Consider the following 21,335-nt stretch of genomic DNA (forward strand, 5'->3'; position numbering starts at 1 on the left):
AAGAAACTTTCTAAATATATACAGATTCGATAGGGATAAGATAACGAGCGTTTGCTACTCATATATCACATATTAGCTCATTCTTTATAAAAGTGCTATGAAAGTCTTATGTGCCTTGAAAATATGTTGGACTAGTATTTTCTTTAGTTCCTTGGACCCGCATACATTTAATATCGATGTTTAAATCTCTCGATGTGATCTGTGGTTTAGGGTAAGAGTTCTCTCCACTATTGTCGAAATATATACCGAAATAAAAAAAAAAAAAAAAAAAAAAAATTTGTAGCACGATATTGTTCACGTAGCGATTAAATTTACTGTACGATTAATTTATTTAATTAATGAGAAATTTTTTGTATGTGTGTGTGAATATAAAAAATATTCTTTAAAATAATTAAAGCGGATTTTAGTGCAATTTCTGTCTAGGATTATACTATTGTAGTATATAGGTCGTCGAATATGTCTATTATGTTAGTCTAGTTGGCTGGCCCTACTACGCTTTGCATTAATAATGATATATTAACGAAAAAATAATTTGTATCTAATTCCAATTTTCGTTTGCGCAGAACCATGACCAGAGAGGACGTGGCAATAATTCAGGAACGCAGAATGTCCCAACAAAGTCAAGGTATATTATGTTTGCTCTCTTTCTCTCTCTCTCCTAGCGCATAAACATTATAGTATATTAAATAAAAATAAATAAAAACAATGACAAATTAATATTCTTTACAGCAACGGGCAGTCCTAATCCTATATCACCGAGCTGTCCGCCGACTGCGCAGCAGCAGCAGCAACAGCAGCAACAGCAACAACAATCCGGTCACCATCGAACTTCGTCGGCACCGCCGGCGCCGCAGCCACCGCAACAGCAGCAATCGGCACTAATGCAGGGTGTCAGCGGTATGGTCCCAGCTCCTCCACAAATGTCAACTGGACCGCCGCCGGTACCGCCGCCTCAGCCGCCGATTGCACCCCCCGCCCCGCCATGTCCGCCAGCAATGATGAACTTTAATTCGTCCGCGGCACCGGCGCCACCGCTGATGATGAATCAGTACGCGCAATCACCATCATCCCAATCGAACCTTGCAAATCAACAGTCCCAGCCCATTTACGTTACTAATCAGGCAAGTCAGTACGGTGCCGCGCCTACGAGTAATCAGTACGCAAGCGCTGCTCCCGTTGGCGGAACCGGAAGCAGCGGTGCGAGCAGCGTCGTGGGCCAGAGTCCAAACCAGTATCCGCAATCCAGCAGTCAGAATAATTTCTATGGTACTAACAGTCAGACGAGCAATTACGCTACGGGAGGACAGGCTAATGCAGGCCAATACAACCAATCGACCGGCAATCAGGCCGCGCCGTATGGCAGCGTTGGTGGTAATCAATACGGAAGCAGTAGCTCGATAAATCAGTACGCCGCCGGTCCGCCGCCGCCTGGTCCGGGAAGCCAATACGCGGTCGCGCAACCCGGTCAATCGCAGTACGGCAGCATCGTGTCACAGGCGCAAGCACAATATGGCGGTACAGGTAGTCAAGCAGTCCCCTCAGCAGGCACCACAAATCCGTATGGGACACCATCAAACTCGGTGAATCAGTACGCCGCCAGTGGACACCTTACGGTCGGCGCAAACGCTTACGCTCCCATTGTTAGCAGCGGCCCGCCGCCGCCCCCAATGGTACCACTGACCGGAATCGCCGCACCACCTCCACCGCCGCCACCACCCGTACCTAACGCTAACAGTTCCATCGCCAGCGCCTCGTCCATCAGTTCTTCAAGCGATCCACCGCCCGATACTAATTCATTAGCCGCCGCTCTTCAAGCTCGTCTTAAGAAGAAACAGGTAATTTTATGAACTTTAATCTTCTAATGGAAATAGTTACCTCTCGTAAAAATGTAAAATGGGAATTATTAATATATTAACATATTAGATGTATATAAAAATAGCAATTATATATCGTAACATGTAAATATTATAACAATGAATCTTTTCTGCCAATAGCAACAATCGCAGCCCGTGGAAAACAGTGGATCGAGCACTAGCAGTAGCGGTAGTGGAAGCGGTGGCAATTATGGTACTTTAGGAAGAGGTGGAGGCGGCGGAATGGCTTCCATGATGGACGAGATGGCCAAAACTTTGGCACGCCGACGAGCTGCCGCCGAGAAAAAGCAACCTGAACAACCACCGGTATGTAGATATCGCGTAACTTAAATACTTTATGCTTTGTTAAACACATTCAAAGATTGACGAGAGGAAAAGAGAAGAGGAAAGATAGCAAGATTTTTTTCGCAGGAGCCGGAAAGCTCACCAGACAAAAAATCTTGGGATAAGAACAACACATCAAATAATAAGTTCTCCAACGGCGCCGAATCGCCGAAATCAGTACGCAAGAGGTTTGGCTCGGCCTCGGAGGATACCCTCCTCAAGGTAAACGGAGTTAACGACGGCACCTCGTTTACCGCGCAAGAGATGGAGGCCTTTAAAGTGGAGATAATCAAGGAAGTGCGTAAAGAGTTCCAAAAAATGAAGCAGGAAATAATCGATGGTACGGATATATTATTATTGCAGTTATAAAAAATTTTGTTATCGTTCGACAAAATATGAAATATTAATTTTATATTTTCAGTTGTGAGAACAGAACTGAATAAGAGATAAAGAATATGATAAAAAAGAAGCAAAGGAGCCCAGAGCCGAACTCTCGAAGCCGACAAGAATAAGACGGGAAAAACAGAAAATAAAAAAGTAATTAAAGAGAGAGTTTTATGACTAGATCGCTCGATATTGGAGCGACATTAACGAGAACCATATACAGGTTTTTACAACGTATTTGCAACAGAATGTAGTGTGGTTACATTCATGTATATCGGACGTTTATGTGTAAGTAAATTAATCCAATTTAGTATTTTAAGTGACCGTTAATCCTTTCGTTATTTGCTATATAAATAACAATCGTAACGAAACGTTGAATCAGTTGAGTTTCGTTTGAGTTTAGTTTCATGGAAAAAGTCTCTCGATACAAGCACAAGGGATCACGAGAAATCCTTACAAGTTTCAAACGAAAGAGAAACTTTTTACAATGAAAATATAAAATAAGTACACGCGCACAATGAAGTACTATTAAATCGCTTTGTAGATTAAAGAAGATATTGATAAAAATCAAAAAATGGTGTACTATTTATAATATGTATAAATAATATCAATCTCTATACACACGTATAAATATCTACAGTAATAGCTACATTTTGACAAGTTTATAATCGAGGCCAGTCAAGCGACAAAATTTGAATAATTAAAGTTGATATTAATCAACTAGACGAAAATTGTAAATTTGATTTAAACCACAAGAGACTCAATTATTTCAACGTCCAAGTTACGCGTCATATATTTTTTACCGTGTATGGTCAGGCAGGGTTTCTAAGACTTCTCTTGTATAATGAAACATTTTTTTACACAAGAACGATCTCATTATACAACATTCTATACATAATTCTTTCGTCAATATCGTGGCATGTGTTTTCCTCGCATTTTTGTCTTTTATTTTATCGGCGCCATGTCGTTTTAATCATTTATGCGAAGCACATTGCATTGTCGATCTCTATTGTGACGCGGATTCATCTCTGAATGAAAATGTAAATGGGCGAATACATTCCAAGATACATCCCACGTTCTCCGATACTGCGCTAATCTCCTAGACACGTTAAACATTGTAAATAGCAATAAACGACGATAGACGGATGCCACGATCGTTGATTGTGAAATTCTCGAGGACACGCTATATTGCGCTCTTAAACGGTATATAATTAAGAAAAAATCTCCGTGTTAATATCCATTCCGGGATATCGAATATCTAAATTACGACTCGACGCACATTTTAGCAATACGCGGCATTTTGTTTCTCATATTCCAAACTATTGTCATACATCGAATCATACTTTCTTCGATTGAATAAGAGAAAAAAAAAAAGCTTTCTTGAAACCCGACGTCTCTCTAATCTCTATTTTCATGGCTTTTCATGTGATTATTTTCCGGCTTCTATCCAGCTTTCTTTCGACAAGCTTTTCTGTTTAGACAATATTTCTTTCACTCGCGTGCGCGGATAAGCTGCTAAACATTCATAATACGATAAGTGGTTTATTTCTTGTATCATCTCTCGAGGCTATTTGCTTTATTTTACTCTCGACACGTTACGCGAGCGATCAAATTTTCACGCGAAGAGCCACGGCTTCTACCATTTAACCGGTTCATCATTTGAACGTGATACGCAATAAGTACACTTGACTCGCTGTCGCTATCACGATCGCGTGATCGAGAATTACTATTAATATTGAGATATTTCGTGAGAGAAAAAAAAACGCGCAGGATATATATTTATCTTATACGCGCGCGCGTGATTTCATTCGGTCGGTAATCGTCCATCACCGACTCGCGTGATTTTCTTCAAAGGCTGAATTTTACACGATTTTTATTACACGCTTTACCGCGCTTTATTATACATATATTGACACGCTTGTTTTACGATAAACGTAAAATCGTAAGGATCCTCGATAATCATTTCGAAGGGATTAGATGAGAGACAGTTTTCTAGTCGAGTCATGGGAGTGAGAGATAATTTTGCAAGGAAAGGTGTACAATTTTGACAACGAGCGGCGGTAAAGCTTATCTTCGACATCTAAAATACAATTTGTCGTTTATCTTTTATCGATTAGTTCTTCTAATCCGTCTTCTCTTGTAATTTTCTGCCTAAATATCGGCTATAATTTTACCTAGCGTGATATAATTATACATTTATTTCCTTGCTATATTCCTCGCGAGATAGCGATTTGCATTCTCTCTCAGCGAAAACATCACACGCAAATATTATTGCCGATAATCGAGAGAAGCGCGTGTATATGCGATTTGTAAGCGCGCAATTTGTGCGTGCGATTATTTTTTTATATAGAGGGTGTACTTCTTTTCTTTCTACCCTTCTCTATCCTTTTTTTACTTCTATTTTCTATACTGCATCTCTTTGTACATATAAATTTATCTGGTGTGGATCTTCCAGTATAATGTATTTATTTTTATCATCTTTCTTCTTTCTTCTTCTTCGTTTTTTTTTTCTTTTTCCAAAACGGCGGTATCACGATTGTGTATATGAGAGAGGGAGAAAATGTAGAAATATTTCGAAAAGCTTTCCCGAATATTTCCTTATAGACGCAATTACAGAGCTCATTCTCTTATCGTTCTTTCGCTTATATCTTGCGCTTTTCCTTTCCTTTGTCCCTTTGTTCTCCCTCCCGCCGATATATCCGATGTTTCACGTGATTTTTGATAAATTTGAAATTGAATAAGGAAAAAAGGAAAAAGAAAGAGAGGAAGAGTGTGTGTTATTATATTGAACAATAGTAAATTATGTGAAAGAGGAATTTTTTAAATAAAAATATATGTACTATATTATACACTTGTATTATATAATTTGCTGAGGCTGAGGTTTCGCCAAGGGAGAGCTCTTCATCTTTAACCGCTCATAAGTGGAAAATTATATTGGCATATCGATATTTTAGTTGAGCAAGGATATTTTTTTTCCAAATTGCTCGAATAGAATCTATCGTTAAAATTAAACGCGATCATCGTGAAACACCGTGTATAATTATGATATCAATGCACGCGCACTGATAGTGCCCTGGTTTTTTTCCTACACTCGGTCGTCTCTCGTTAATATAACGCATTTTTATCGCGTAATTATAGTCCGCGATGTTTGCGACTACGCACTATCGAAGCTGCGATATGCATATTATTTGCGTATATTTTTTTGCACACTTAAATACACACGCAGTACATATATTGAGTATATTATGGCGAAACTATAATTTTCATATCGTAGTTTTAAAGCGGGTATTGTAAGAGTGTGTTTGTGTTACGATTGCAAAAAGTTATTTGACAGGAACGGGTTGAGAAAAAACTTGAATAATAACGAGGTAATAAAGGTTTGTCGTGACCGAGGCCATTAATAAGCACTGTGTATTGCGATGTGATTGCTATGTTAATGATCGAATATACATAAGCGACTCGAAATTTGCATTTAAGACGAGTGAAACCAGCGACGAAAATTTTTCGGTAATTTAATCGACGTCGTTTCGTTTACTTATCTTTAAGCCCTAAACATTCACATATATTTGTCGTTGTATGAATACGACTAACGTCCATTATATTTTTTAAACGATAAAGTGTATAAATCATAGAAAGTCGTTGGAGAGAAATTTATTGATTCCTAATATAATTAATTGGCGCGTGACAATGTAATCTCGCGAAAATTGAGTGTATTTTTCACTTGATATTTATATAAGAGTCCGTTTGTTGGCAATTTGTCGCCGATTTCACTCACGCGAGTGAAAACGTTCATGTTTAGACTATTCTTAGGGACGTGCGTGGAATGATTGCGGATTGACGTGTGTAAAGCATTAATTATTAATAAGCTATGCCGTAAGCGTCACGATATCACGAGGAAATCCATCTTTGTGGTATCTTTCATTTTTAAACGTCGCTTTGTCCTGCCTTCGATATAAGCGATATGCGAAAGAATCGTTCGTAATATTAGATAAAAGAAAGAAATAGGGACGAGCGACTTGCACACGCGATACGTGTGGTGTCCTAGTTGTAACGATCAAATGCATTTCTTAAATGCAATTTCTGGATCACCGATATTTCAATAAAATTCGCTCGAGACACCAAGTTTCGAAAGCGAATTTCTTCATGTAAAATAAGTAAAAGAAATTGATAAGCACAATCGTTTATGCACACAAAACGTAATCAGGGCTGTTTCGCATCGATAAGGGGGATGAAAACTGATTGAAATCGATATGTCGACGAGTTCGGATTTCGATATGATACGAGAAAGGGAATGATCTCTGTAATTATTCTCTCGGCAAGGAAAGCAAAGGAGACACTACAGGATACACACTACAGATCGCAGCGTTTGAACTCGACGAAAATTGTTAGCTGTCAAAAGGAACACGTGCGCGAGGATGCATCATGCGAATCATAAGTCGCCGTTGTTGGCGTGCCGAACTTTACCTCCAATTGTGATATGTTGTGCTGAATGATCCACGCGCGAATCAGACAGCGTCCGTCAACAGCCATCGACTGCCAAACTCGAGATTTCTCTTATAGGTTCCTCGCAGCGTGTGTATTGGGATACTTATGGAGCGCAAGAGAGTAGCTCGTTGACGTATAATCGGCGCGCTTTTCACAAACCGCTTCTTTTTTTTTTCTCTCTCCCTTCGAGTTCCTTTAGCGCCACGAGAACGAAATCCACGAATGCGATTTGTACTTGCTGATCTACTATTGTTGATCTGTACATCGATGTACGGCGATCTTATATTCGGTAGCAAGAATCTGACTGCTATATTATTTCAACTTTGCGATGTGCCCTCTTATCATTTCCACGAAGATTAGACTTATTGTTAGGCTCTCCTGTATTTTTATCTTCCCCCTTTTTTTTTTTTTTGCAAATAATTTATTTTTCGCGCAAACGCGAGCTAAATTGCGAGCCGGGTCGCGCAAGGATTGCTTTTCTGGAGGTGAAAACGAAATGAGCTCAAGGACGCCGCGAATGTTAATATAATAATTTTAAGTGAATGAGATAGGGAGCGACGAAGCTACTTTGTATCGAGGAACGCGTTCTTCTTAATCGTAGGGGAAGCGCGAACTCTACAGCGAGCACCGAATATGGCCACTACTTCGTTTTCGTAAGACGTATCTTGAAAATATTTGTATGTAAATGAATGACAAAATAATAAAAAGGATATACGCTGTAAGAGAGATTTTCCTTTCTCTCTCTCTCTTCATATGTATTCATCCAAGTAGATAGCGGATATATCACGTAAGTATCATCATTTTTTCAAAAAGGAGAGAAGACGCATGCATTAAAAAAAATCGATATATTCATATAAAAAAATTCTTATATTTTACGAATTAAAATTTTATTTTGATATGACATTTATTCACGAATATATTGTCTCTCTCTCTCTTTCTTTTACTCGGCAATATTCTTAAGTAAAGCTTAAGAAACAGTGTTCTTTGATGTGTTTACTCGCCGCGGCCTGATTTCTTGAATTATGTCGACTCGACGAGAAATAACGTGAGGGGGTGGGGGATTTTCTTGATTAAAGGTAGGGATATGGATTTTGTGTTCGCGTGTCTTCACGCACATGTCTCGTGCGAATGAAATGTTTCTCGGAGTTATTTTTAGATCGACGTCATCATGCTTACGCGTTATCCACAGCTGGAACAAAGTTTTACTTCTGATATGACCTAGTGCTCGCAATAAACATCAAATGCCAATCGAGATATTCAATGCACAGTTTAATGTACGATAACACAAATGATAAATAATGTAATAATGTAATATAAAAAAAAGAAAGAAAAAGAGAGAAATGAAGATGAAACGAAATTGGTGGCACGAGTTTCGATTCAAAATTTTGACATGTCATTATGCAAAGATATAATAATATAAACTCTATTAATTTTTATTATTAAAGAACAAAATTAGATTTAAGGCAGAGAAAAAGAGTTTACAATATGTTGTAAGACAATATATATCGAGTACGAGTGCGTTTACCTCGCATCGATTGTCCGGCTCAATTCGGTCAAATCGCCAGCATGGTATTTTTGTTTTATTCAACGATCGATCTTCAACAACAACCCTGTTTACTCGGTCCCTTTCTTGCTTTGTCCGAGATTACTAGATCTAAGTTCGATATTTCGTGTGACTATTTACACCGATGATGGATTCTTCGTTACGTCATTTACACGCGCTGACTCAGCATGCCTATATTCTTTTTGATTACGCAATTATTTACATCGATGTATAATTTATCATAATTTATTTGAATCATCTGATAGTAGATTCCCAACAAACACGCATGACTTATAGTCAAATTATTCAGGTATCTTGAGATCTAAATGTGCAAACGTAAAAAAAGACAAATAAAAATTTAATATGTAATAAAGGAAAAAAATATCCTATATGAAATAAAATGAAATAAAATTAAAAATATCTTATATCCTATATAAATATATTTTAATTTCTTTTTATTTAAGGTTTCCAAAGCTTTTCCGGGTTACTCTTTTTGCTGCGATCTCCGATATATAATTTTACTTTTTATTTTGGAAACCCTTGATTTAAATTGTAAGAATGTTGCGTAACGCAAATAAAAAGATCCTATCTTAGTAAGGGGATAGCGAGGTCGGCGAAAGTTCGTCAAAAGTCAGCGCAAGTTCAAAGGCAGTGATCTCTAAAGATCATCCGCTTTTGCATTGTAAATTTACAGGTTGCTCGTACATGTTTGCATATAATATATTTGTTTTCGCCCCTACATTCCTGTATTTTTCCTTCGCCAAAGACATATTCCCTCTCCTTTTTTTCCTCCGATGTCTCGCAATCGGTATATCGAGTAAATAGCCATCTCGTTCTGAGCGGAAAAAACGTAACGCTCGATGCAACCGAAGGGAGAGCACGGACCTTATTCCCCGTGTCAAGGTAACGGGCGACGATTCGTCGTGAGGTCGAGACCGGTGGTGGTTGCGCAGCGGATCGATATGGGACCGCGGTACCATGACCGGCGACATATAGGGCGGGCCAGAAATTCTCCGATACTCTCAGCTTTCGTCGCCGAGGAATGCAAAAACATCGACATTGTTGGAAAAGAAAGGAATCATTTTTGTGCGGTTGCGAAAGTGCATTGGAGATTAATTAATCGATTCTATTGATCCGAATTGTTTGTTTATTGGAAGAATTTTTTTTTTGAAGCTTTTTCTTTCGATAAAGATGACGATAAAAAATATTGTGCGTTTGATTCTCTTTTTTGGAGCAAGATTGTTTTTATTCGGGTCTTTTATCGTGTTCGTTGTCTCTTATCAATCTTCTATTCGTTGTTAATGCCTGAGGCGTAACTTTGAATATAACTCCATACAAACTCACCCCATGGAGCTACACGCGGTTCGTTCCCCTATATTCTCGGATGCTTGAAAGAAAATTTCAACCCTCAATTGCGGTGGAAATTTTCAATTCACACTTGAGACTAAAATTTCGATACACGCGATTATCGACACAATTCTAATTCCTGCAAAGTTTATGAAAGTGAGAATCTTCATTTTTAAAAATTTAAGTATTATTCAAGTTTTTTGAACGCCTCGTTTAAAGATAAAATTGTCCACAACAACTTCTGAAAAAAATATTTGAAACAAGTTGCAGGTTTTCGTGGAGGAAAATGTTGGGGGAAAATAATCTGCAGTGAGGAACCTCATGGGACACCCTATATTTCGAGATGTAGAGTAATGTTTTTGTCCTCGCGATCCCTTCTCCTCCCTTATCGCAACGAACATCTCGTCTCGTGGGAGGGTGCGAGAGAAAGAGCGCGAAAAGGAGTCTTCTTCGGGGAAGAACGAGGAAGTTGCCTCGAAGGGAGCGTACTCCCTCGCTCGGGTCGGACTCTGGCGGGGGTTTCCCCTCCGAGTCGACCAGCGAGCGGTGTGTTGAGCGGACACGATCGGCTGATTAATCGAAAGTCAGACTGCCGCGGACCGCCGCCGCGACCGGCGTCGCGTAGTATCCATTTCGAGGAAGGCAACTAATCGTCGCATCTAACGTTCTTCTTGTTGTTGTTGCCGCCTTTCCGCGGAGCGGAATAAAGTGTGACGTGAATGAGACAGCCGCATGCGAGCGTGTCTGTGTACAATTAACAGTATGTCATTTGATTGTATGTTACTTGAATCTGCGATTCCGTCGATAATCTATATCCGATTAAAAAAATGTGATTCTCGAAATTATCCGATGGATTGGATTTGAACGATACAGGATAAAAGACACTTAATGCCAATAAATCCAAATAAACGCAGTGCCCAGGGATAGTGCAAAAAGAGCAAAATTGCATAGATATGTGTAACAAAAGTTTATTCTCTTATCTGTTCTTCAAATTGCTCGTTGTTCGACGATCTAATTAATTTGGATACGATGGGATTGCATCCGGATGGACGCAATGCGCAAAGATATTGCAGTTATGTGTCCAAAAGTATCCCAATTTCGAGTGTGTAGTAAAATCTTCCCGTTTAATTTGTGTGCAAAAGAATATCATCTTTTTTTTATTGTTCGCGAATATAAAAAATATCGCGTTATGAATAATTTTGACAGTTGCGTTTTGGAACAATATTGCTTGACGTTTTCACGCGAGAGACTTTCTTCCTTGTGTGATTATTTAGGAAATTAACCGATGCAAATTAGCATAATGTCAGGGACATTGAAAAGATCCCTTTTTATTCGTATAACAAAAGTCGCCTTGCCCTTTATCAAATTAATCGATACGCAGCAGTACATTTCGAACGGTTTTACAATCGTGGAAATATATATTTGTATATATGTATGTATAGTTCATTGTTTATTATGTTGATTATCAATGAAAATAGTTGACACGCGTGGAAATTGTCTTTGTGAAAACAACATAAAAAACAGATTTCTTTTCACAATAATAAAAAATAAATAAATCGATTAATTAATTATTTAAATTTAAAATGTAAATTCGTGTGAATTTATTTTTTGTTCGACCATTGTTTGAGAGGTAAATAAAAAAAGCAACGTGTGTATTTGATATCGCGCAACTTAATTCATCATAAATTCTTTGCTAATGAATTTTTAATTTTATTTATATTGGTTTTTAATTTTACTTATTTTCGGCTCGAGAAATACTTGCGAGTCAACTTGAGAATGTATGTTTATCTCTGTTCTTTTTTCATGCAGCAAAATACCTTCTATCACGTTTCGGAAAAGCGAACAACGCTTTCTGATCGAGGACAAGACGAGTTTTATCTTTGACACGAATCGTCAACAAGATTCCTCGAAGTTTTGTACAACAAAACATGGCTATTTGACTTTGACAGACACACGAGTTCACGACGACGAATAAGGATACGGAACGAATGTTAATGATTAAACTATACGCAATGACCGCGATAAAAAGTGAACGCGCGAACACTTTCCATGTGCTGGAGAAGGCGAAGCGAAAGTATAACGGCACTTACTTCAAGCAAGACATTCACCGGGTTTCGCGATTTCGTTTCGCTCTTTCGTTCATCGAATAGTGAACGTATCGATCACGTCATTCGACGTAAACAAGAACAATTCTCTTGAACAGAATTGCCTTTAATAAGCACTAAGAGTTGAAAGAGAGAGAGAGAGAGAGAGAGAGAGAGAAAGAAGAAAAGCCGGTACAAATGTATCTGTTTTTCTTTTTACACGTTATTGTAAATGTCATGTAAAACCTTTTGGCGATTTACATTTATTATAAGGAGAACATTTCGAGAAAAATTTTTGTTCTCCAAATCTTTCCATCGTTCAATTTTTTATGACGTTCTTCTCTCGGCAGCTTTATAAGCTCTCATTGTTTTTTTCATGAATGACCCGTCCGATTGATCCCGATCTTTGATTGATAACTCGAGATTGAATTTGCATCACTTGCCAGCAGCTAGAATCCTCCTCTCTCAATGTGGTCAATAATATTTTTCGAGCACGTGGTATACGTGTCTCTCTTTCTTTCTCTTTCTCTCTTTGTCTCCTTATCTTTCGGACGAGAGAAAATTATGACAGTCGAGTGATAAGACATCGCCAAGGTTGCTGGCATGCAAGTTTCATTCTTACGTCCACTCGCCGTAACCTGTTATCATTTACCACCAACGAACGACACCGGTGATAGCCGGCTAAAAATATTCGTTAACGCGCGATGTAGAATAATGCAATTGTAAAAAAATGTTTTTGCCTTGAGTTTTTTACAAAAACAACGTATATCAAGCATATTATAATTCAAAAAATTAGATGTTTAAATAAGAATTAAAATATTCATAGAATTAAATTGATATTAAAATCTTTAGATAAAAATTTAGAAAATCAAAGAAATTTTAATTAAAATAATATTAATAGAATTGGAAATAAAATTTTTAATCTAAAAGAATTATTTTGGTTCGAGAATCACATATGGAACTCTTCTAGATAAAACTTATTCTCCGTGGGAATTTGTTGATTGCGATAACCCACGTGGGTATATCATATAATTGACATTACTCACGGAGAACTTATCAGTCGATATCGGATAACAACTTCTTTTTTTTCAACTGATTTAATTTACTGAATGTCTTTGTTGCAGCATGATTTCATCTGGCTGCAACGGATAAGAAGAATGCAATGCTTACCAGCATATTAATCTGATTAATTTTAAAAGCAATGACCGAGAAATAATCTGAAATAACTTCAAGCCTTCTGATGTCTCAAAAGCATCGTGCATCATGCGGAGATAGCTATTGATGTGTTTCTGGCTTCTCGAATTTACTTTATACAAATAACATCATCTAAAATTATCACAGCTTCATGTTTGACCATCGAAAAGATTGTTATCAAGGTTGATCATTATCAAGGGATTCTGAAGAAGGCTCGCGACTTTCGAGTCCGATTTCACTAATAATCAAGTTGACAACATCTGCACTTGTAAAGATTGGAAACGGTGGAAAGAGGTTGACGCGAAGGAAGACGCGTGACCTCGAAGCGGACAGCCAAAGGCTGACTGACCCCGATTGTCCAATTGGTCGCGAGGTCGCGAATTTCTCCTGAGCAGAAACGGAGGCATATGCTAGGTAGGCACGCGAGTAGACGACGACGTAGACGGATACGTCGTCCACCAGTGCCGTAGTAACGTGGCCCAGGTGGAGCCCAGGGTATATGCGCGGCGTATTAATAGCCAAGTATAGTGCGGTGGTGGGGCCGCGGCCGCTCGCGGGTGAAAATAGAAAAGAATGTTTTTGGAATCCAATTGGACTTGGTTGGCAGAACGATGGGGCAATATGGCCGACTTGGCCGAGCGGGTGGACGATCTGATATGCAGTTTTGACTCGACTGGTGAGACGACCATGGATACATTATCGATGCTGATATTCGGCTGGATGCTGTTCGGCTTAGTGGTATTGTGTGTGGGCAAATATGTGTACAATCGTTTCGTGTTGAACGAACTCGCCACCGCCGCTGCCACTTCATCGTCGGTGCAGCTTGGTAAAGACAGCCATGTCCATCATAGCGAAAGTGGTGTGTTGGCGGGTACCGCCGTTGGAAAACTATTCGACAGATCCAAGTCGACATCACCCCCGTCAACGTCCTCGTCGTCGATCGTGAGGGCTGGTACCGGTGGTGCAGGTGGTACCATCGGTGCTAGTGGTACCGCTAGTGCTGCTAGTGGTGCTGGTGGTGGTGGTGGTGGCGGCGGTGGTAGTAGTGGTGGTGGTGTTGATACCGGCGCGGTAGCAGGTGTGAGATCGCCATCGCCAGGAGGATACGTGCCACCGACACCACCGATCAGGAAACGCCTCAGCAGTCAGCCCGTCCCGAAGCTCCAAGGCGCTGCATCTGCCAACCGCGACTGGCGCCGACGCTGAGGCCGTGCGCTGGGTTAACGAACTCATCGTTTGGCTGCACTACGACCTCGTCATCCTCAACGAACTCTTGGCCACTTGGGTGGTCTCTCTCAACGACTTTACCGCTGGCTCCACCGACGAGGTGAGAAACATCTTTCACTCTTATGTATTCATCGCTCTATCTCGATTTTTATTTTTTTTAACCAATTCTAGCTCTTACATCGGTAAAGAAAAAGGCCAAGATTTTTTTAGATTTTTTGTCATGTACTCAAGTTTGGAAATTTTAAGAGGCTCGGTAAAAGTTTATGATTCTATAGTGATAATTTTACTAAAAATATATTCGTGTATATAATTATTATTCTATAAAATATGGTTTCGTATAAAGCGTGGTGTGTTGAAATTCGCCAAACAACTTTGCACGACTCGTCACGCTCGATAAGGCGAGATATAAACTTTTGTCGAGGCGTGGGTGACTCCAGCGAAACGATGAGAAGAGAAGGGGATGCGTTCGTGTGTGTGTGTGTGTGTGCGTGCATGCATGATTGCGAGGTCGAGTAGGTCGAGTGCTTTAGTCGAGAGCACGATTCTCTTTTTAGACGCATATATAACTGAATTACAACAAAGCAAAGTGCTCTTTTCGACGTTACAAATTCTCGCAATTATCAGCACATTGTCTCTTTAGCGAGATTAGTCACTACGAAAAGTCTGTGTTTGATAACAGAATACTCGGTGGCACCATCATTTTGCGCTCAAGACATGTTTTGCGTGCTTGAAATTACGGGCACTTTTCCAAATTTCACTACTATCCGATGATTCATCCTACGAGAAATTGCAATATTGTTGAATTGCTCGGAGATTGGATACGGTTTAATTATTTTATCCACGCTAAATAGTTGCTATTTATTTGTTTCGTGAATAACCGCCGTTAAAATCTATAATCTTTTATTATCTTTATCCTACAGTTAATTCTTTTCTTGAACCCATTAATGCTTATGTTGACGAATAAATTAATTAATCGAGTAAACCAATCAATTAGAACTAATTGAAGGATTGTTCAATAGCAACACATTACGAAAGGTTTTACATATGCTTATATGATATTTGTCTTGACAACTATAAATTATGGCGAAATACCATATCTTGCTTTAGAATCGACTGCGTAATATTTTTTTATTCGCAGAAAGATGATACCGAATGGCCATTTACATGGGTCAAGGTACGTTACATGAAAGACCAATAGTATATAAAAAGACGTTATGGTTCGGCGCTGTCCTTGCCACGCGTAGCCGATGGCGTCATTTTGCTGGAATAACTAAAATTTCTTCAGAGTTCTAGGCTTGGCTTAATTATACCGGCACATTAGAGCGCGCGCGTTCATTATCTTTACACGCGCCTAACATTTTATTAAATTTTATTATATTATTATTTATTATTTTAGTTATTTCTCATGTTATCTTTATCACGCGTAATTAATAACAATACTTGGATGAGTATTATAACAAATTTTGATAGAAAAAAACAAAGAAAAATAAGGTAGAATAACTTTAATAAAAATAATAATAGTTGTTTTTTAATTAAAATTCCATAAAATTTATTAATTCCCCTCCGGCTAAAAATATATTTAATTAATAATAATCTGAAATATTTTTTCGTTGTTTGATTTATAGAATATCGGGTATATCTTGTTATGTATATTTACACGGATTTTATTCTTTTTCATTTTAGCTCACATATAATAGAAACATAAATAAATTTAATTCCAAATGCAAACAAGCGTCGCAATGCGCGCCTGTGTGCCGGACAAATCAAGTAATTAGCAAGCGTGTGAAAAAGCGTGGCGCAGATGCACACGAGTGTAATCTTCATTAGACATTCTTTGCATGTTACAGCACGGAGTTGGTGTCGAATTTGTCCGCGTTCTTCCCGAGACACATCCCCCAACCTTGTCAAACATCTTTTGCGAATGTGATTCCAAGAACGACGTGGTACGTAGACATTCCGTTTCTGTTTTCGCTCTAAAACTTTGCTTAGAATCTTGTCAAGGAAAAAATTCCATCCTTTTATTTCCATTTATATAGCGGCTGCCAAGTTTGAAAGGATCGATTTTATTAATCCGTTAAAAGCCATAATTAACGAGAATTTTCGAATTAAAATATGATTGGATCATTAGATAGTTTATAAAATTTAATAATCGAAAATTCGAGATACGGATTAATTATCGCGAGAAAATATAATCTTCTCTCATTTTCAGACTATCACGTGCGATTGCGAGGCTACTCCGGCCTTGCAGCTGAAAGCGTTTCGGCAACGAGGCGATAAAGTGGAAGTTAATCATTATCGGGTGAATGTCAATCGCTTTCGCGCTCGTCTCAATGTCGTCTGTATCACCGAGAAGCTACTGGTCGATCTGAAATGCGACGGTTGGCCGGAGGTACGTGTTATCGACGGATTTCCTATGATGTAATATGCGGAAACATACGATCATAGCTATTTGTCGCTCGTCTCGAATTCACAACAATGCGTCGAGTTTTACATAATCTTCAGTCTGTTGTGCCAATGTCGCGATACAAAAAGAGAACGCTAAAGATCTTTTCGCGTTAAATTTTCGAACCCCTTTTTTTAACCGAGAAATATTTAGACAAGAGGCACCGATATAAGAAATTGCGGCGCGGTTTGATGAAGTAATATTATCTATTATCCCGTATCAGGTAAAGGTTTCTCTGGCAGCGGTTGGCACAATAAAGAAAGACTTGGACGAGAGCCAGTTACAAGAGGTGGTGACGGAAATTGTGGTGGGTGCCTTGCGAGGCATCAACGTTCACCTCAATCTCTCTCAATATCCCACCTGTCCCCGATTATGGAGAGAACCACCTCCTCAGCCGGGATTTTCGTATCCCACGCATTACGACAACGTGGTAAGCATCGAAATGATCGATAATTGTGAGACACTAAATGCATTAATGCATTTATATTTATTTACACGAATATTATTTTCTTCTTCTCTCTCTCTTTCTCTCTCTCTCTCAGTCTTTCCTTAAATGCACTTTTTCTTCAATAAGATTTATATCTATTTTCTCTCTCTCTCTCTCTCTCTCTCTCTTTCTATTTTCTCAGTATTTTGAATTCAATTTACTTTTATTAAAAGAATAAGGCTTTTATATTGAAAGCTCTGCTTATATATTTTCACGGCATTATTATCGCACGCTTGCTCGCTTCGCTCGCAGAACGTCTCGAACTCGATGATATATCAATCTCCGCAACAACGTCTTCAGGGACATGTCGCTCCCTCGCCGGTATCTATGCAATATGCGCCCGGCGAGAGGCGATTGCTCGTGAAGGTTGTGAGGGCGACGGATCTCGGTGGCCAGCAAGGAGCCGTGGATCCTTATTGCGTGGTGGAGTTAGATGAACCGCCGCAAAAGAATCAGACGTCTATAAAGAAGGACACCAAGAATCCTCTATGGGACGAAGCGTTCTTGTTGTAAGTAAAAAAAAATTTTATTATTTTATTATTTCTTGTATATTCTCTCTAATTTGTGGAAAAGATGTCGACATAAGAAACTAAGCTCCGATATGCATTTACAGCGATATAAGTCACAATACGACCGAGGTATTGTTAGAAATATTCGATCACATCAATAGAAGCCAAAGATTTTTGGGACTCGGAATCGTGGGCGTCGAGGAGCTTCTCGCAAATCCGAGCCAGCGACAAATCATACCTCTTCAGGCGCGGCCGTACGAGGAGGATGACATTACAGGCACCCTCACCGTAGAGGTAACTATTTTTATCAATTGGCCTTCTAATTAATTTTAAATAAGACATTGTTGAGTGTAAAATATTTCTCGAAAAACGTACGAATATTTTTGAGTAGCTACTCTTTTCAATATGTCCGCATCCTTTATAAATATACATTATTTTATATTTTAAAAATATGTCTTAAAAAAAAAAAAAATTTCTGTTTGTTTTACTTTCACAGTTTCTGTTTATCGAGGGTGCAGAGGTACCACAAATCGGGACCAAGCCCTATAAAGTCAAGGAGACGATAAAGCCAGTCTCACCTACCCGTTCCTACAGCCAGACGAATGTCATCGGCAACAATAGTCTAAACTATAACAATGGTAACAGTACACTTATCTTGTACGACTCTGCCGCACAGTCGGAAGGGGGTAATTACATATCAGTTATCAGGCGTTGATGATGTGTGTGAACACCCCGAGATTGGTTTTTCTTTTATCAGTATGTACAGTAACTTTTTGAACCCGTTTCACCCGTTTGAAGATAGACTCACGTATCTCATGGCCAGAGCTGGTTTGAATCCTTAATATAAAAACGCACTTGATTAAATTATACATTGTTTATCGCACGTTTAAACCGATTCTCCGACGTAGTTGGCATGAGGATAATTAGATTCTCGTCCCTTGTTCATGAGTAGAATGCTACCCGTATGCAATCAAGTGCAAATACCCAAAAAATAATCTATTTTTATCAGAGCTAATTAAATAATTTAAATATACAGAGTGTTCAAAATTCTACTATATATATATATATATATTTTCTTTTATTAATATTTTTCTATTACAATATTTCCTAAATTTTACATTGTTTACGATGTCCCTATCGATAAAAATTTATAAGAAAATTTATAAATAGAAAATGGTGAAATCTGGAACACTCTGTATAAAACAAATGTATCGGTAGATAGATGTGAAAATTCTGGTACTTGAAATGGTCGACACTTTCGTAGGGATAGACAGAAAGAGTCGTAGATCTTATTGAATGAGTATAACAATGTCCGCGCAAAAATTTATTAGAAAAATATCTTTGCAGATTATCTGACAAACGGCAACGTCGTGGATGCACCATACAAAAGCGGCCAGACAAACGGTAACAAGGGAACTTTGATTGTCCACAGCCAGCAGAGGGTAAGTTTTGTTAAGCAATTATTACATACTTTTTACTGCATGAATATAACGCTCGTCTGATGTGGAGTTGTGAACAACTAAATATATCTCAGGGGTGGATTTTTATAAAAGAAACGAGTGAAAGTGAGAAGTCCCTAAATAAACTTAAAAATTCCGCAAAATAATTTGATAAGAAAAAATTTATAAATCGACACAAACATTGTTTTGGTTCTCTAAAAATTATTTGCATTAAAATGCCGAAGATTATATGTTTCTGACGAAAATGTAATCTTCACGATTATAGCGATTTCCACTGAAGCATGATTTCTATTTGGTTTCTCTTGCAGCAACTGGAGCGGCAGGTTGTAAAGGTAAAAAGTGTTATATACTATTTTGCATTTTGTGTGGTCAAAATAATTTTGATGATTTTTTTGATTTTTTGCTTGTAACACGAAAAAATTAAATTTATCTCGAGACAAATTTTTCAACATGACATAATTTGAAACACACATTTGATATGTCGAAACTAAGATTAGCAAGCAAATTCGAAGCTTTTGTCAGTAAAACTTGCTCTAAATTTTATTCTAAATTTTCAATTTATCTATTTTAACATTGAGCATTTTTTTTTTCATTTTATACAAAAATATTAACCGTGGTTGAGTGCTGTGTATTTACTAATGTAACAGGTCGCTCTGACGGAGAATGGAAACTGGCAAGAGATATCCCCGGAGGTAAGTAAATATCGTGTAATATCGTTCTCGTCTTGATAAATGAAATTTCCCGATGATAATAAAAAAATCGATTTTTTCTTGCATTTTGTATAATTATCGAATACAATTTTTTTGTAGCACGGAACGAAGGATGTCAGCGCTACCTCAGGGCCAGAAAGCACGCCTAATTCTTCCAATTCAGAAGGTAAAATTTTTATAGCAACCACACGAAAATTATATTAAAATAATAATTTTTGTTTTTTAGAATTTATTAATTTTTTGTAATTTCCAATTATATAATATCGTTTTTAAGTATTTTTGTAATGATATCTAATACATATGTTGCGATACTTTGACAGAGAGAGGAAGAACACGAAGAAAACGACGCGATTTCTTTGGCACCATAAAGAAGCGATTGAGCCGATCTAAGACGAGAAGCAGATCAGTGGGTCCTGAAGGAGAGATCAATCATGAAGATGCTCATTCAAGATCCATATCTGCCGATAGAGCTCGCGATCCTGGTTCCGGTAAGATCCTCCACATTGTCTCTCTTCAGTATTCTCTGGGTTGTGAATTAAAAGTGTGTGACATAGAAATATATATTAGTTTTTGTCGTAAGACGTTTGTTTGAAATTCACTTGATTGCAATAAATCGCGAGATCTATTAGTTAGATTCTAGATTGTTATCTCACTCGTATTTTTAGTCCTCTCATCTCCCTCGTATTGTATTGTACTCATTTATACGCACTCTATCTTGCTCACATATGTGTTACTCTCACGGTACTCGGCTTTGGTAAGTGTCTTCGCAAGGTAGGATTTAGTGCAGCAATTTTGCTTCTCAGCAGTAGACAAAATCGATGACGCAATAAAAACCGGTATATAGTACACAATTTACGATTCGAATCATTTAATCTAAAGTAGAATTTCGAGTAAAGTTGTGTTGATTCTATTTATTCGCTCTCCTGCTTCACGTTTCTTTTGCATTTTCTTTTATCACGTATATATCTTTGAAACGACTTTCTTCCTGCAGCGCATTTATCGGTGCCAGAGCAATCGCGACGATCGAGCTTGAGTGAAGCATCGGGTATAAGCGGAACATCCACGAGGACATACATCAATGAAGCCTCCACGCTCGTTCTCGAAACTTTGGAGAACGGTATAAAGAAGTAAGTTGTTTTTTCTTTCTCTCTCTCCTCTCTCTTTCTCTTTTTATATTTTTAGAATAATAAATAATGTCTTTATAATTTTTTATATTAGAATAAAAGAGCGTACGTTTCTTTTTATTTCAGGCATTACCTCGTAC

The 21,335-nt window shown here is 38.2% G+C and overlaps 2 protein-coding genes across 2 annotated transcripts in view; both read left to right on the forward strand.

Moving 5' to 3' along the window:
- The window catches only part of LOC115240881 (protein enabled), a 23,360-nt gene extending 15,575 nt beyond the window's left edge, over positions 1-7,785 (forward strand). Inside the window, exons 4-8 of the mRNA XM_029816295.1 lie at positions 564-625; positions 730-1,835; positions 1,995-2,180; positions 2,286-2,538; positions 2,620-7,785. Coding sequence (XP_029672155.1) covers positions 564-625; positions 730-1,835; positions 1,995-2,180; positions 2,286-2,538; positions 2,620-2,648 — 1,636 coding nt within the window. The 3' untranslated portion in view covers positions 2,649-7,785. The remainder of the gene's footprint in view (positions 1-563; positions 626-729; positions 1,836-1,994; positions 2,181-2,285; positions 2,539-2,619) is intronic.
- Positions 7,786-10,415: 2,630 nt separating this feature from the next.
- LOC115240903 overlaps positions 10,416-21,335 on the forward strand; it is a 15,213-nt gene continuing 4,293 nt past the window's right edge. Inside the window, 16 exon segments of the mRNA XM_029816332.1 lie at positions 10,416-10,717; positions 13,166-14,377; positions 14,379-14,562; positions 16,310-16,405; positions 16,672-16,851; positions 17,129-17,335; positions 17,645-17,901; positions 18,006-18,195; positions 18,398-18,587; positions 19,249-19,343; positions 19,670-19,693; positions 20,009-20,053; positions 20,171-20,237; positions 20,392-20,559; positions 21,063-21,198; positions 21,322-21,333. Coding sequence (XP_029672192.1) covers positions 13,809-14,377; positions 14,379-14,562; positions 16,310-16,405; positions 16,672-16,851; positions 17,129-17,335; positions 17,645-17,901; positions 18,006-18,195; positions 18,398-18,587; positions 19,249-19,343; positions 19,670-19,693; positions 20,009-20,053; positions 20,171-20,237; positions 20,392-20,559; positions 21,063-21,198; positions 21,322-21,333 — 2,420 coding nt within the window. The 5' untranslated portion in view covers positions 10,416-10,717; positions 13,166-13,808.

The sequence above is a fragment of the Formica exsecta genome, unplaced genomic scaffold, assembly GCF_003651465.1.
Source record: "Formica exsecta isolate Colony F162 unplaced genomic scaffold, ASM365146v1 scaffold458, whole genome shotgun sequence".
NCBI lineage: Eukaryota > Metazoa > Arthropoda > Insecta > Hymenoptera > Formicidae > Formica > Formica exsecta.